Source organism: Anopheles coluzzii, chromosome 3 (genome assembly GCF_943734685.1).
Source record: "Anopheles coluzzii chromosome 3, AcolN3, whole genome shotgun sequence".
NCBI lineage: Eukaryota > Metazoa > Arthropoda > Insecta > Diptera > Culicidae > Anopheles > Anopheles coluzzii.
Window position 1 is genome coordinate 1,236,003 of NC_064671.1, and position 13,068 is coordinate 1,249,070.

Consider the following 13,068-nt stretch of genomic DNA (forward strand, 5'->3'; position numbering starts at 1 on the left):
TTTTACATTTCAAGTATCACATACCAGTGACACGTCCTGTGATAGGACCGTTAGAGCGCCACGACTGAGCCATGCTCGAGTTTCCAATGCCGCCCGATCCAGCACTCGCGCTTTGGCCTCCGCCACTAGCGCTACCACCTCCATTCTGTCCCGGCAATCCCAAATGCTGCAAGATCGTCTGTACCTCGCTGTCTGTGGGCGATTCGGCACAGATGGTTGTGTTGCCCAGTACACAGTTGTTCAAAGCTAGCTGAGCTTTGTTTGCTTCCTCGCGGGTCAAATATTTGCACAGCGCAATGCCATGGTTTAGATACAGATGGAAGTTTTGCAGCGGGCCATGCTGCATGCAAAGTGTTCGCAGCGTTGAACCATCAATCTGAAAATGAAAAGCAAACGTTTTTAATCTCTCCCCCTGAAATCCCCACTCTGGCTTGAACTACCTGAGCGGTAAGGTTCTTCAGCAGCAACCAGGTCGAGTACCAGGAGCCGGATGCTCCACCACCACCTGCCGACCAATTTCCTCCCTGGCCATGGCTGGTTCTTGGCATCCATCCGTTGCTGCCCGGGCCCCCACCAACACCGCCACTGCCAGACACTTTTCCCGATGACAGCCCGGGCGGAGGTCCACGCGGTGTTTTCGATGCACTGTTGCCAGTTGGCCCTCCGGAACCAGTACCAAGGCCGGCTCCCCACACGTCAGCTGCTGCTCCAGTGACACCACTATCGGACCAGGTGTTCTTAGACGGTCCGCCGAGCTTACCCATACCGCCAGACCCTGTCGCGGATGAATAATTGCTGCTGCTCGCATTGAAGCTCCAGGTCGACGAGGAAAGACTGATCGAGTCCGTCGGCGATGGTTTGCTGCTGGTCGCAAACAGTTCCGAATCCTTTGCGGACCCAACGGAAATCGCTGCTATCGGGCTGCGGGCAATACTACCCGGAGTGATAGTCGGATCTTCTTCTATTTTCATTTGAGTGCCCTGGTAAAAGACAATCGAAGAGAGTGAGTAAGAATACAACGTTCTTGCGGCATCACTACTCTCCCCCTTCTTACCTTCCACGGTTTTCCTGGTTCGAATTCCGGGACCAAGTCAGAGAACGAGTCCTGAGTGGATGGCCAATCCTTACCACTAATATCGGTGGATGCATTATCTGGCCAACCGTCTGTCATACCGGCGCGACCCGATGACCATGTGCTGCAGTCAAGCATTAGAAAGAATTACATATGAAGCAAAACAAAGCGGCCCATCCTTACTTACCCATCGGTTTGTATTCCACCGAGCACGCCGCTATTGCCACCGAGCCCAACCGATTTCGCTGTCGATCCTGGCGCACGCGAAAAATCAGTTAAATCATGACTGTTGTCCTTATCCATCATTGACGGGAGCTTCCATTGGTTCAGTCGCGACTGCTGGCTAGTGGGACCGGCTCCACCACCCATTCCGCTGGCGCCGCCACCGCTGCCCGGTGGGCCAGAAAGGTACGGACCGTTGTGCTCTTTGCCGAGCGTCATTTCTGACAGACTGTTCTGCAGTGCGCTCAGATCGTTGGGATCGTTGCGATGGAAGTTTCCACCGAGATGTCCTCCGCCAAGATGGGACGATGGATTGCCGACGGACGAATGCTGATGATGGGACTGCTGATGTTGGTGCTGCTGATGCTGTTGTTGCTGCTGTTGCTGTTGCTGATGCTGCTGCTGATGTTGCTGGTGCTGTTGTTGATGCGGATGCTGCTGTTGCTGCTGTTGCTGCTGCTGCTGCTGCTGCTTTACGTACAGCGTCTGCTGGGTGGCGATTTGATTCTGCAGACTAGCTATCTGCTGCTTGATCTTGGAAATCATGGCTATCTGGTTGTTCGTGCCGGCGCCGCCACGCTGCAGGTTGCCCTGGGTTACTTGCAGTTGCTGTAATCGAGAAGCACCAGTAATGAACCACCCTGTAATATACGACTCTTCTCCAAGTTACCTTAATGCTGCTCAACAGCTGATTCAACAACAGGAAAGTTTGTGGAGCCAGCGGCTGATTCAGGATCTGCGGGTTCAGGTATCCAGTCTGCACGGCCATCTGAATCTGCTGCACGAGCGAGCGCAGTTGCGTATTGGGCTGGACTGCGTTCTGTCCACCGGCGCCACCACCACCACCGCCGACCGGATTACCACCCGCTCCTCCGCCTTGATTGAACGGAGCCATGGAGCCGCCCTGTCCGCCGATGCCAGTCATCGGTGGAGGAGCCTGATTCAAATAGCTGCCAAGCGACTTGGACGACAAACCATGCAATCCAGACAGGTTGGGATTTCCTCCAGCTCCTCCCATGCCTCCAGCACCGCTGCCGGGCATACCATTCTGATTACCCTGCAACAATCAAACACAAACCACACACGTTACCCACATTTTAGGCCTGACAGTAAGCTGTAACAGTAAAACTTACCTGCTGGAAATGTAAAGAATGTCCGCTGCCACCGCCACCATTGCCAGCTCCTCCTCCTGCACCGCCGCCACCGCTTCCCAAGTAACGATTACCGAACGGTGGTTCAAAGACTCCACTACCCCCTCCAACGTTGCTGCCACCAGTGCCACCGCCGCCCAGCTGAGCGTGTGCATCGTCTCTTCTCCAGTCTCCTCCGCCGGCAGCATTGCCCATACCGGTTACATTTGGCAGCGAGCCATTGCGCTGCAGCAAATCGACCGCTTCCTCCAGCGCCATGTTAGCGGCCCGCAGTGCATACTCCACATCTTCCTTCTTGTAGCCCATCTCGCACAGAATGCGGTACTGCTTGCTGCTGCGGATGATCTCGAGCGGTCCGTGTGGGGGTTTGTTCGTCATCTTGCCTCCCCCTACGCCCCAGTCATTTCCGATCAGATCGGCGCCGGACGATGAATCGGGCCACACGGCTCCACCGCCGCCGCCTCCACCGAGTGGCTTTTTGTTTGCGTTCCACGATTGATTGCCAGCGCCAGGAAGGCCAGCACCGGGTGCTGCCGTACCCGGTCCATCCATCCACGAGGCACCACCGCCGAGCGGGCCGCTTGATCCGCCGGTTGGCTTATCGTCCCAGTTGTTGCCTCCAGTGCCACCGATGGTGGGATCATCCCAGGAACCGTTTCGTGAGCCTCCCACTCCCGCTCCATGTCCCGTCATCCACATGTTGCTGCTGTCCGCTTTCATCGCATTGCCGGCCGGTCCGGAGCCGACCATTCGTGGACCGCCTCCCAGGCCACCCGGGCCACCTGAAGGACCGCCACCAATCGGACCGGAGCTCATTCCTCCCAACGGACCGTTGCGACCATTTCTGCCGACCATTTGACCATCGGATACAGTGCCTGTGGCTCGGCCGGTACCAACACCACCACCACCAACACCACTGCCTGGTCCGCCAGAGGCCCACAATGCAGTGCCATCGTCAATGTTCGGGTTGCGGCGTACAGCCGGCGGAGAGTTATCGTCCCATCCACCGGACACCGACTTCGTGGGAGGCATACTAGATGGAACACCCCCACCCACTGGGCCTCCATTGGCTGCTCCGCCGACGCCGCCACCACCACCACCACCTCCACCACCAAGAGGCCACTGGTTGTTACCGCCGGCACCGATTGCTGACGCGCCCGAGGACATGGCGCCCGGTGGAGGCATCTTGCCCATCGGATAATGGTCCAGCATGCCCGTCGTAGATCCGCTCAGCCGACCAGAGATGCCACGCGGATCGCCACGGAATTCGCGGCTTTGATCGATCCCGCCAGCCCCTGGCGGACGCATGCTTCGAATGTCAACGTTTGGTAATACTTCTAGCTGCGATGCCAGGTGAGGCGGAACGCCCGTATTCGGAGCACCAGCTCCACCAACCGCACCTCCACCTCCGACATTTCCTCGAGGCTCTCCCCAACCGCCGCTTCCGCCACCTCCGGTCGCTCCAATACCTCCCGTTCCACTGCCCCAATCATTGTCCTTCTTGGGGGGAGCAATTCCGCCACCGGCCCCGGGCAGACCTCCACCGCCCGCCTGCCACATTCCACCGCTACCGCTGCCCACTGGTCCCACCTGTCCGGCAACTAACGCGCCAGGATTACCGCCCACTGGTGGCGGACCTCCAGCTGTTCCGGCCAGTGCACCGGCCACCATGCTGGCCCCTCCCGGAGCCCCGGGCGCACCGGTCCATACGTTGCTTGCCTCACCGCTGCTCTCATCATCCACGCCCCAAGTGCCACCGTGGTGGCTTTGCGGGCCCCAAGGTGTTTTCTGTGACGGCGCCTGTACCGGCGGCTGGCCACCGTTGCGCAAGTTGGTCTCCCACAGCTCCGTCCCATTGTTGACCGTAGCCTTCAGGGAGGGATCGGGTTTGGTACTCGGTTCGGGTGAAATCGGCACATCCCACTGCGTGTCCTGGTTGACGTGCTGACAGCCCCAGCCATCTTGCGCGAACAGCGCCTCGCGCATCGAATTCAGATGTTCCAGCTTGGCGGATGGTGTGGCCGCCATACCGCTAACCGCGGCACCACCTGCGCCTCCATTACCTGCAGCCATAGCAGCTGCAGCACCTCCTACGCCACTTCCGCCAGCAGCTCCACCTTGATTACCTCCGGCGGCCTGATTTCCGCCGCTGGACTGAGATTGATTAGAGTTTGGTCCAGAGTTCTGCTGATTTGCACCTTGTTGCTGTTGCTGTTGCTGCTGCTGTTGCTGCTGCTGGCCCATAGCTTGTGAGGTGGACTGCTTGTTGGGATTTACCACTTGATTCCAGCCACCCGTACCGCTCTGTCCGCTTCCTGCATTGCTGCCGACAACCATTGGTGGGCCACTGTTGCCAACGCCCGACTTTCCCAGCAGCTCCTGTCTCGGACCACTGCCCGGCGGACCAACAGGTGGCGGCATTCCCGCCTGTCCACTGTTCCACGACTGTTGCTGGGCGGCCTGCTGCGAGCTACCGACCGCTGTCGCACTCCAGCCAGAAACACCGCCCCCGACGGCGTTAGACCCTGCACCCGGCGGCGAGCCCCAGGCACCTCCGTTCAGGGAGCTCTCTCCACCACCGCAGAGCCGACCGGACCCAATCCGGCTGCTTCCTTGAGACTCGAGCATTCTCATTCGCTCTGTTAAACGCAGCAATTCGTCAAATGGTGTGTAAAGACTGTGTCGTAGCTGCTGTTGCTTTGTTGACATGTTGTGATGGTAAGAAGAATGGTTCACTCGCACGCTCTCATGCTGTGTAACAAATGATGATTCCAGAGTTTGCTTACGTTCTATCGTTTGGTCAGTATCGAACATTATTTTCGTCTCGTGCAGCGTCTCGTGTTTCGACTTTGTGCTTCGTGTAAATTGTTCGTCAAATTGTCCAAATGAAGAACCAATTTCTCGCTGGTGTATGGCCCTTTTTTGATAGTTTCGCTTTGATTGGATTACGAAAAGGAGTCGATGGCTCTGCCCTTAACGTCACTCCTTCGCTTGTCGTACAAATACTTTTAAAATTATTGCTAACACGTTAACGGTTAGTCAGGTAATCAAGAAAATCACATCTCACGAAAGTAACGGCGTAATGTGAGCTATGAATGAACGGCCAGCGTTGTTCTCTCTTCGTCTTTCAGGCCGGGAACGTGTACGTATGGCGTATTCGTTAGCTCCGGCAATCACGCTAAAATCTTGTCACCTTGTGTCGATAAATTAACTCCAATGCCGAATGTTTAGCCTCTGCGCTGCTGATCAGCTGACGGAAACTGTGAGATTATTTAGTATGCTCGTTGTTTTAACAGCACCGAGCGATGCTTTCCTCTACTTTTGACTAATGTGTTCGAACATAAAAAGCTATCACTTCAGACTTCCTCGAATGTTGGTGCCGCCCCACTTGGTCCAGGTGTTGCTCGAATAGTTATCCTTTCCGAGCAACCGCTTGCAATCCTCGCTCTCTCCAATCTTGCACTCGACTGCAGTTTGTGCACCTCGGCGGTAGTCGATCTAAACCCGTAAACTGTCACAGTGTACAGTGCCCTCCTGCTTTGTGCTTATTAATATCCCGTGTTTGCGTGAAATACTGTTACGAGTTGGGAATGTTTTTAAAAAAGCACGCAGCTTTCCGCAAACATACACTGGGAGAATCGATGTCGTACCCCCCCGCAAAACTGCTCTCAAACTCCACCTTCAGCAGTCGGGAGATATGGATATGTCTAGGACGTTATACTTTTGTTTGACTTGCTACCATAAATCACCTCACGAGAACATGCTAACATATGAGCGCTTATGCTAGAGAGAGGACAGTCTTGTTCTCTTTGTCGGTGGAGCAGAAAGATTGATTCAGTTTAGCGCTACAATGTTTCTGTTTGTTTTGTTTTGTTTCACATATCGCAATGCCGCACACTTTTGCCAACCATTCTAGGAATGGTTCACTTTCTACGCTTATCCACTAACACACGCATTATTAACCGATGGCTTGAAACACGAATTTTTCGTTAAAGCTGAGTTTCTTTTTCTCTCCTAACGCATGCATGCATCCACCACTCAGTAAATAAACCATAGGTTTCACCGCCTAATATTGCTCAAATACACTGGATACACACACACACGCACGCACACACGACAAGCGACCTGATCAGTTATGAGAGTTCTAAAATGCGAGGATCTCGTCCAACGTACGTCCGCATTCGCACAACTGTAAGAATCAGTTCACTTTACACTAAAACACTACGACCGCTTACACACACACTGATTGATTGTAATGCTGAGTAGGGCTTGCATGGGCTAAGATGTTTCCACCCTATCCACATTCAATCAATTTCCAAATGGAAGAATTTTTGTGCAAGGAATACGTTTCACTTTTGCCCTTGCTTAGCCTCCGTTTGTCAAAACTCCTCCTTCCCCACTTTTTATGCCTGTTTGCACAGAAATGGTTTTCTACAAATTGTTCAGTTGTTTATTATTGTACTTGCGATGGTTCATGTGTAGTGTAATTATTATCTGTTTTGGTGTTTCCTTGCATCCTGCTTGTCGTCACCGGAAACACGGATACACAATGAAGGATGCCAGATCCTGTCAAACGACGCGCTATCCCGTTTTAATGCGCGCTCACATGATAGGTGGCAGGTACGTCACACCGGCACGTCTTGCTCTCACGATCGTACCACCAGCTTTTCGATCTCAGGGGCGCTCTCACGTACAACGCAAATTCAAATCTAAACTTAAGTTTTGTTGGCAGGGAGATGAAGCACCTTTTGCACCCTGGAATGGTAAAGCGAGCAAGCAAGAGCAATGCGTTAGACTTGGTTCAGTTGCACTCGGTGTGGCAACTCGAGCCATGTGCCTTACCTCTTAGGACGGAGTTTTAATGCCCGTAGGCACACCGTGCGTCGGTCCCACAGAGACACACACGCACACGCTCGTGCCCAAAGGAGAGGATGATCCCAGCAGTGGGAAATATCACAGATTTTCGCTTTGCCTTAATGTTTTATGATGAAATGTTGATCAATCTCTGGAGGGCAGATAGCAGTAAATGCCTGGAGCCGCAGAAATGTTCTTCAGTAGTATATATGCAGATCATTCATACCGAACGACATCCGGGTCCGTTCGTTTGCTGATTCGTTCGTCGGTGGTGTGTTTATATTGTATTTGTTTTAGCACCTGAAACGGGAAAAGAAAATAGAATGATGGTGATTTAAAAAATCCTCAAAACTCATTGCTATTCAAGCTCAATTTGCGTTCCAATTCTCAGATTCTCAACGATCGTGTACTTCCCATTGACAGGCCGGGCATGATACACAGTTATCGATTACACTAACGACTCTTCTCATTTACACTTTCTGCTCCATCTAGAAGCTTATCTCCCCCAGCGAAAGAAAGGTTTATCACTAATTTCATCACCAAGCTGCTCTTCTTCGAACATGCTACATCTCTCGCTCCTTTCGCCATCAAAGCTTGATAATTTACCTCCCATTGAAACGCTAATGAATGAGCCTATTTAAAGTCACAAATTAATTCCATCTTCCCATAGTAACCCCAACATCGCCCCAAAACCGTTCGTGTACCTTCTGCCCCGTGTCTTCCAGCTTCTTTTTTGAACCCTTCTTCCCCTACGGCGGCTGTGAATGAGCATTTACTCGCTTTAACTCGGTGACCGTGGGACCGAGGGGATCGTTCGGGACTGACGCAGCAGCAGTACAGAATTTCTTCCGATGCCGTTGGCTTTTATTAATTCATCACCACGTTGCGTTGCGCCCCTCTCTGCACATTTCTCTTCCTTCTGCCGTCTGCCCGCAGTCGCACCAAACTTTCTTCTCTCCCATCAGAATCATGCCACCGGTTGAAGGCCAATTACACAGCACAATTCATTGCTCCGGTCGAAATTATGATACACAAAATCAACGCCGTCAAATGCGGCGTGGGTATTGTGAGATGGGAAGAGAATGATGATGGCAGACAGATGATGATACCGTTACCCGGTCGCGATGCTGCAATACATAAACAGCATGGACGACCCGCCCCATTCCCTACCCAACATGTCTACCTATCCCCTTCGAGCACTTGAAAGCTTTTATATTGCTTCTGAGAATGTTAAGCTTCTTCACTAACACACACACACACACACAAGAAAACCTCAGCGAATCGTGGTGCCAAAAATCAAAACAAACTCAACCTCCACCCAGCTCCCACACACACACAGATAGCAAAAGAATTGCGTCTTCTTCTCCAGTCTGCACGCGATCCATTAATATTTATACGAATTTTAATGCCAACCAAATATTAGCATGGCAAGACGCAATTTATTCTTCCACCAACCCCGGTCGTCCGTCGTCCCCATTTGGAGGGGTTTTTTTTACATCATCCGCTCCGTTCTCTGCTGACGATGATGCAGCGGCAGCGGTTAGTTTAAGGTCAGAAGAAATCTACGATCGAAAGCAGCGCACATCTCTCCTCGCCAGCTGTAAACACGACCGAGGTTCATCCATTTTCGTGGCCTTTTAAGGTGTTAAGCAGCCGCAGGTGATCTTTAACGTTCGCTTTTTATGGAGCGTTTGTTTTTTGTTAATTACTGAAGTACCTTATTGCGCAGTATATGCAAACATTAAATATCCAGACAGCTTTTGATGTGATGTGTGACGATTACTTAAATGTGGAATAATGTTCAAACTACATGCACGTGTTCAATATCATTCATACTCAAGCAAGAACACACATTGTCCTATTTTTAAGAAGAAACAAAAAAGTAATACCATCCATCAAACCCCATTCAACTCCATTTTAAGTGCCTTCTAATACGCAAAAGCCCCGCTCGGTTCCCCTAACGCGGTGAGTGAGTTGCCGTTGAGCTGCAATAAAACTGCGACTTAAATAAAATCGAACACAACAAACACAACACACACAAAATGCCATTACAAATCAAAACACACACATACTGCTGCTGCTTTTTTTTTGCCCATTCACAGCACACGTAACAGCCACCGAAAAATGGTGGTGGAAAACTGTAAGTGTGGCTGTAATGAACAACCAAACGGGTTAGTTTTGCCGGTTTTTTTAACGCTCCAACCTCTCTGTGTGTGTGTTCAACACAAACTCTTTCTAAGCTACCACCACCCCCTAACCCACTTCCCCACCCACCCCCAACCCACCATTCCAACAACACCAAACAACACACAAAGCAAAAGGGCAGTAAAAACAAACGGTTTCGGTTCAATAAACTATTACGCAAAGCCTTGCCCCGGTTCCCCTCTCCACACTGTGCGCGCGCGCTCTTCTACGCAAATCCGCGTGCGCCGCGCGGCCCGCCGCGCGTTCTGCGCGTCAGACATCAAATGGCATAAGCGCAGTAAACCCACCCACCCGCCGCCTCCTGCACCACCCCACTCGCCCTGAAAGCTGGGCGAAAGCAAGGTTGTACACACTGTGCCACACAGTGCATTGCCCGGGAACCGGTCGCAGTGTCCAGGTGGGGGAGTTTAACTTTAAGAAGAGGCACAGGGTCTTTAAGAGCCAAATACACACACACTCACATACAACAAATCTCATTCGAATTTGACACGACTAGCGTGTTCTGTTGCGAACCTTCACCAACGTTGTTGCGCGGTTCGTAGCACAACTTTAACCGCTGTGTTTAACGGTCGCAATAGATTTCAACTCAGGGACGCCGGCGATCATTGATCTATTGATCGTTTGATGTCAGCACCGCGCAGCCTTTCGCTCTATTCATCAAAAAGGTGCAGCAAGGCGTCGTTCCCGTTGCCAATAACAAGAGACCAGCAAAACGCATGAACGCATGTTTGCTTAAATCAATTTTATTTCTGCTTTGAAAAAGCGTTTCAAAACGCTCCAGTACAGTACGATAATATTATATCATATTTCCCGAAATAGATGTTACAGAAAAGATTACAGCTGCTTGCTTGCCTCCATTATGCTGTCACCAGCCGATTCATCACGATTTGATTCCTGCGTCCCATTTTTGCGCCGCAAAGCTTTAGGGGCGCTCGAAAGCTCACACGTAATAGAAACCCTACCGCAAAGATCGCGATCGCAAATACAAACAATCGTGCTCTAACACACACACACACAGACAGACGAACACACAAACGCGCAAAGGAAAGCCGCAAAGTCGTGTACTGCATTCCGTACCACCACTTTTTTGAATGAGGCCAACGCGAGAGAGAACTGGGGGTTGGGGAGGAGGCATGTGATTCGCGTTCCTCGGAAAAGCATGCTGATGGGGTAGTTGAACCTCGCAATAGATCGAACTAGAGAGATAGAGAGGACAGTGAGGGGAATGAGAGAGAGAGAGAGAGAGAGATAGAGAGAGAGAGAGAGAGAGAGATAGTGAGAGAGAGAGAGATAAAGAGAGAGAGACAGACAGAGAAAAAGAGAACTTGAGAAAACCCGTCATCGAGCTAGCTGAGACATGATGTGTGGTGTGGCTATAATATCCAACATTAACCACCACCACCCTAACCCTCCTCCCTCATCCCCCACTTCCCTCTCTAATAATAATAATAATAATAGTATGGCCGACCGGCGCACATGTTGGAATTGCGTAAGAGCGCCTTTGTTTTTAAAGCGCCGACACACTGTTCACTACCCGAAAATAGATGTGAAATAATCGAATTTTGGATTGGTCATGAATATTAGGCGATATTTCAAAGACCTGTTTTGCTGTTTGATTTTAATACAAACAAAGCTCCGTAAAGCTCATATTAAAGCTGCATATATCAAGCAAATGCATTCGCTTTTCGTCTGACGCCCTGCGCTTTAGTCTAAGAACAATATCTAAATGTAATAGACCCACACTTCCCTTCAGGCCCCTCAATTATCTCTTTTTTTTGTTCTTTCCAATAAAAAACAATTTTCGAATTGTAGCTTTTCATTACACTTTTAATTAAAACGCGAGCAGTTTCTACCGAACTGAGAGTCAGATGAAATCGCACAAAACCCAGGCAACGCCGTCGCACGCATCCGACATGCCCCGGTGCTTTCCCGGTCCGTCTTTCGGCGAGAGGGAGATGCGATCATCATAATCATCATCATCATCATCATCACGTGTAGTAGAGCCGTGGTAGCAAAGCGGAAAGCGCTCATAGCTCACCACACACACACACACACCACGCGGCTGGTGGTCTGCCAACCGGAACAACAGATCGCGACTTAGGCACAAACGGAGGGACAGAAAAAGAAGCAGCAGCAGCAGAATTCGCTAAGAAAAGGGCCGCACCACCTGAAAGCTTTGGCCCCCGTGAGCAGTTGTTTCTAAATTGAACAAATGTTGACCCATTCTCTGGTGCGTTATGATGTTGGTTTAGCCGTAAAAGCAAAGCGTTTCTATTGGTTTACAAATCGGGGTGTTTTTCTTTTTTTCCTCCAAGACAGAGCCATCTTTTGTTCGACTAATTCCTCACACCTTAGAAGGATTGCAATCAAATGCTATTTGTCTTACAGCTTACAGTAGGACCATTGCCGTAGACGCTGCTGAACTATTCCCAACTGTGTTTCGGTGTAGATCGCGCAAAAGTAAGCAAATTGTTGTGGTGAATGCTTTGCAGTAGGTTTTTTTACATTTTTGCCTTAAAATAGCACCACTCACTTATACACACAACCACGCGTAACCACCAGAAGGGTAAGATGTTAACTTTGCCTGTCATGGTAGCGCGATTTCCAGTTGTTGCGCATGTTAATCATCCCTCCTCCCGTTGAGCTCATTTCACCGTCGAAGGGCCCTCCTAGTAGTACCGGCCACGACTCGCTACTCGCTGCACAAAACACACCTGCCGGAATGAATGTTGCTGTGCACTATTGCGTGTTGGTCGTTTGCTAATTTCGCTGCGCCGGTGTCAGGTTACGCATTTATATATGTGTGTGTGTGTGTGTGTGTGTGTGTGTGTGTGTGTGTGTGTGTGTGTGTGTGTTATACTTAGAACATGACTTTAAAGATTTATCATTTTATTGCACTACTGTGTGGTGGTGCATTTTATACGATTTTGGGATGCAAATGCCACTTATAAAGGAGAAAAACCGACCACCCTCTATTCTACATTGTATAGCGAACATTGTATGCTCGGTAGAAACGACACAACGACCTGGGCAATTCTCTCCGATATAATATGGAACATCCGTTGGTCGCTTGGTAGCACCATTTGCAAATCAAAACCACATGCTCTCCCGCCCACCGACGAACATGCACAAAAACCAATGTGCGTGTCTGTGCGAGTAACAAGTGCGATTAGCCTCTGGCCTAATGATACGGTTTTAGTAATTCAAGGTCAGCACGACCAGCACACGACATGCACGACCACATTTCATAACGGACAGGGGCGATGATGGTGATATCAATCAAACGCTCACACAAACCTGCAGAGCAGCAGAGTACGTGATACCAACAGGACAGTGAATTCCTATTGGAATGTGGAATCTCAACTGGAATTCTGTCGTGAGCTTTAAAAGTGGATCCAAGCACTCCATTCCGGGAGCACAACAATTCACGTTTCACACTGAATCAGAATCCTTACCGATCTTGAATGAGAAGGATACCAACGCTAGCTTTTTTCACACTCTTCACCTCAGTAAACAACTTAACTTTTTTCTCTATCGCTCTCTTGCTCGTACGCTTTCTCGCCG

The 13,068-nt window shown here is 50.6% G+C and overlaps 1 protein-coding gene across 2 annotated transcripts in view; it reads right to left on the reverse strand.

Moving 5' to 3' along the window:
* The window catches only part of LOC120958692 (protein Gawky-like), a 35,828-nt gene that overhangs the window by 18,475 nt on the left and 4,285 nt on the right, over positions 1–13,068 (reverse strand). Inside the window, exons 1-8 of one of the 2 annotated variants that reach the window (XM_040381656.2) lie at positions 8,004–9,517; positions 7,288–7,599; positions 2,428–7,200; positions 1,965–2,351; positions 1,260–1,903; positions 1,055–1,196; positions 441–980; positions 25–376 (exon numbers count right to left, since the gene is read on the reverse strand). In XM_040381656.2, coding sequence (XP_040237590.2) covers positions 25–376; positions 441–980; positions 1,055–1,196; positions 1,260–1,903; positions 1,965–2,351; positions 2,428–5,259 — 4,897 coding nt within the window. In that variant the 5' untranslated portion in view covers positions 5,260–7,200; positions 7,288–7,599; positions 8,004–9,517. Of the gene's footprint in view, positions 1–24; positions 377–440; positions 981–1,054; positions 1,197–1,259; positions 1,904–1,964; positions 2,352–2,427; positions 7,201–7,287; positions 7,600–8,003; positions 9,518–13,068 lie in introns of those variants that run through there. The other variant, XM_040381655.2, reaches the window with a different exon arrangement.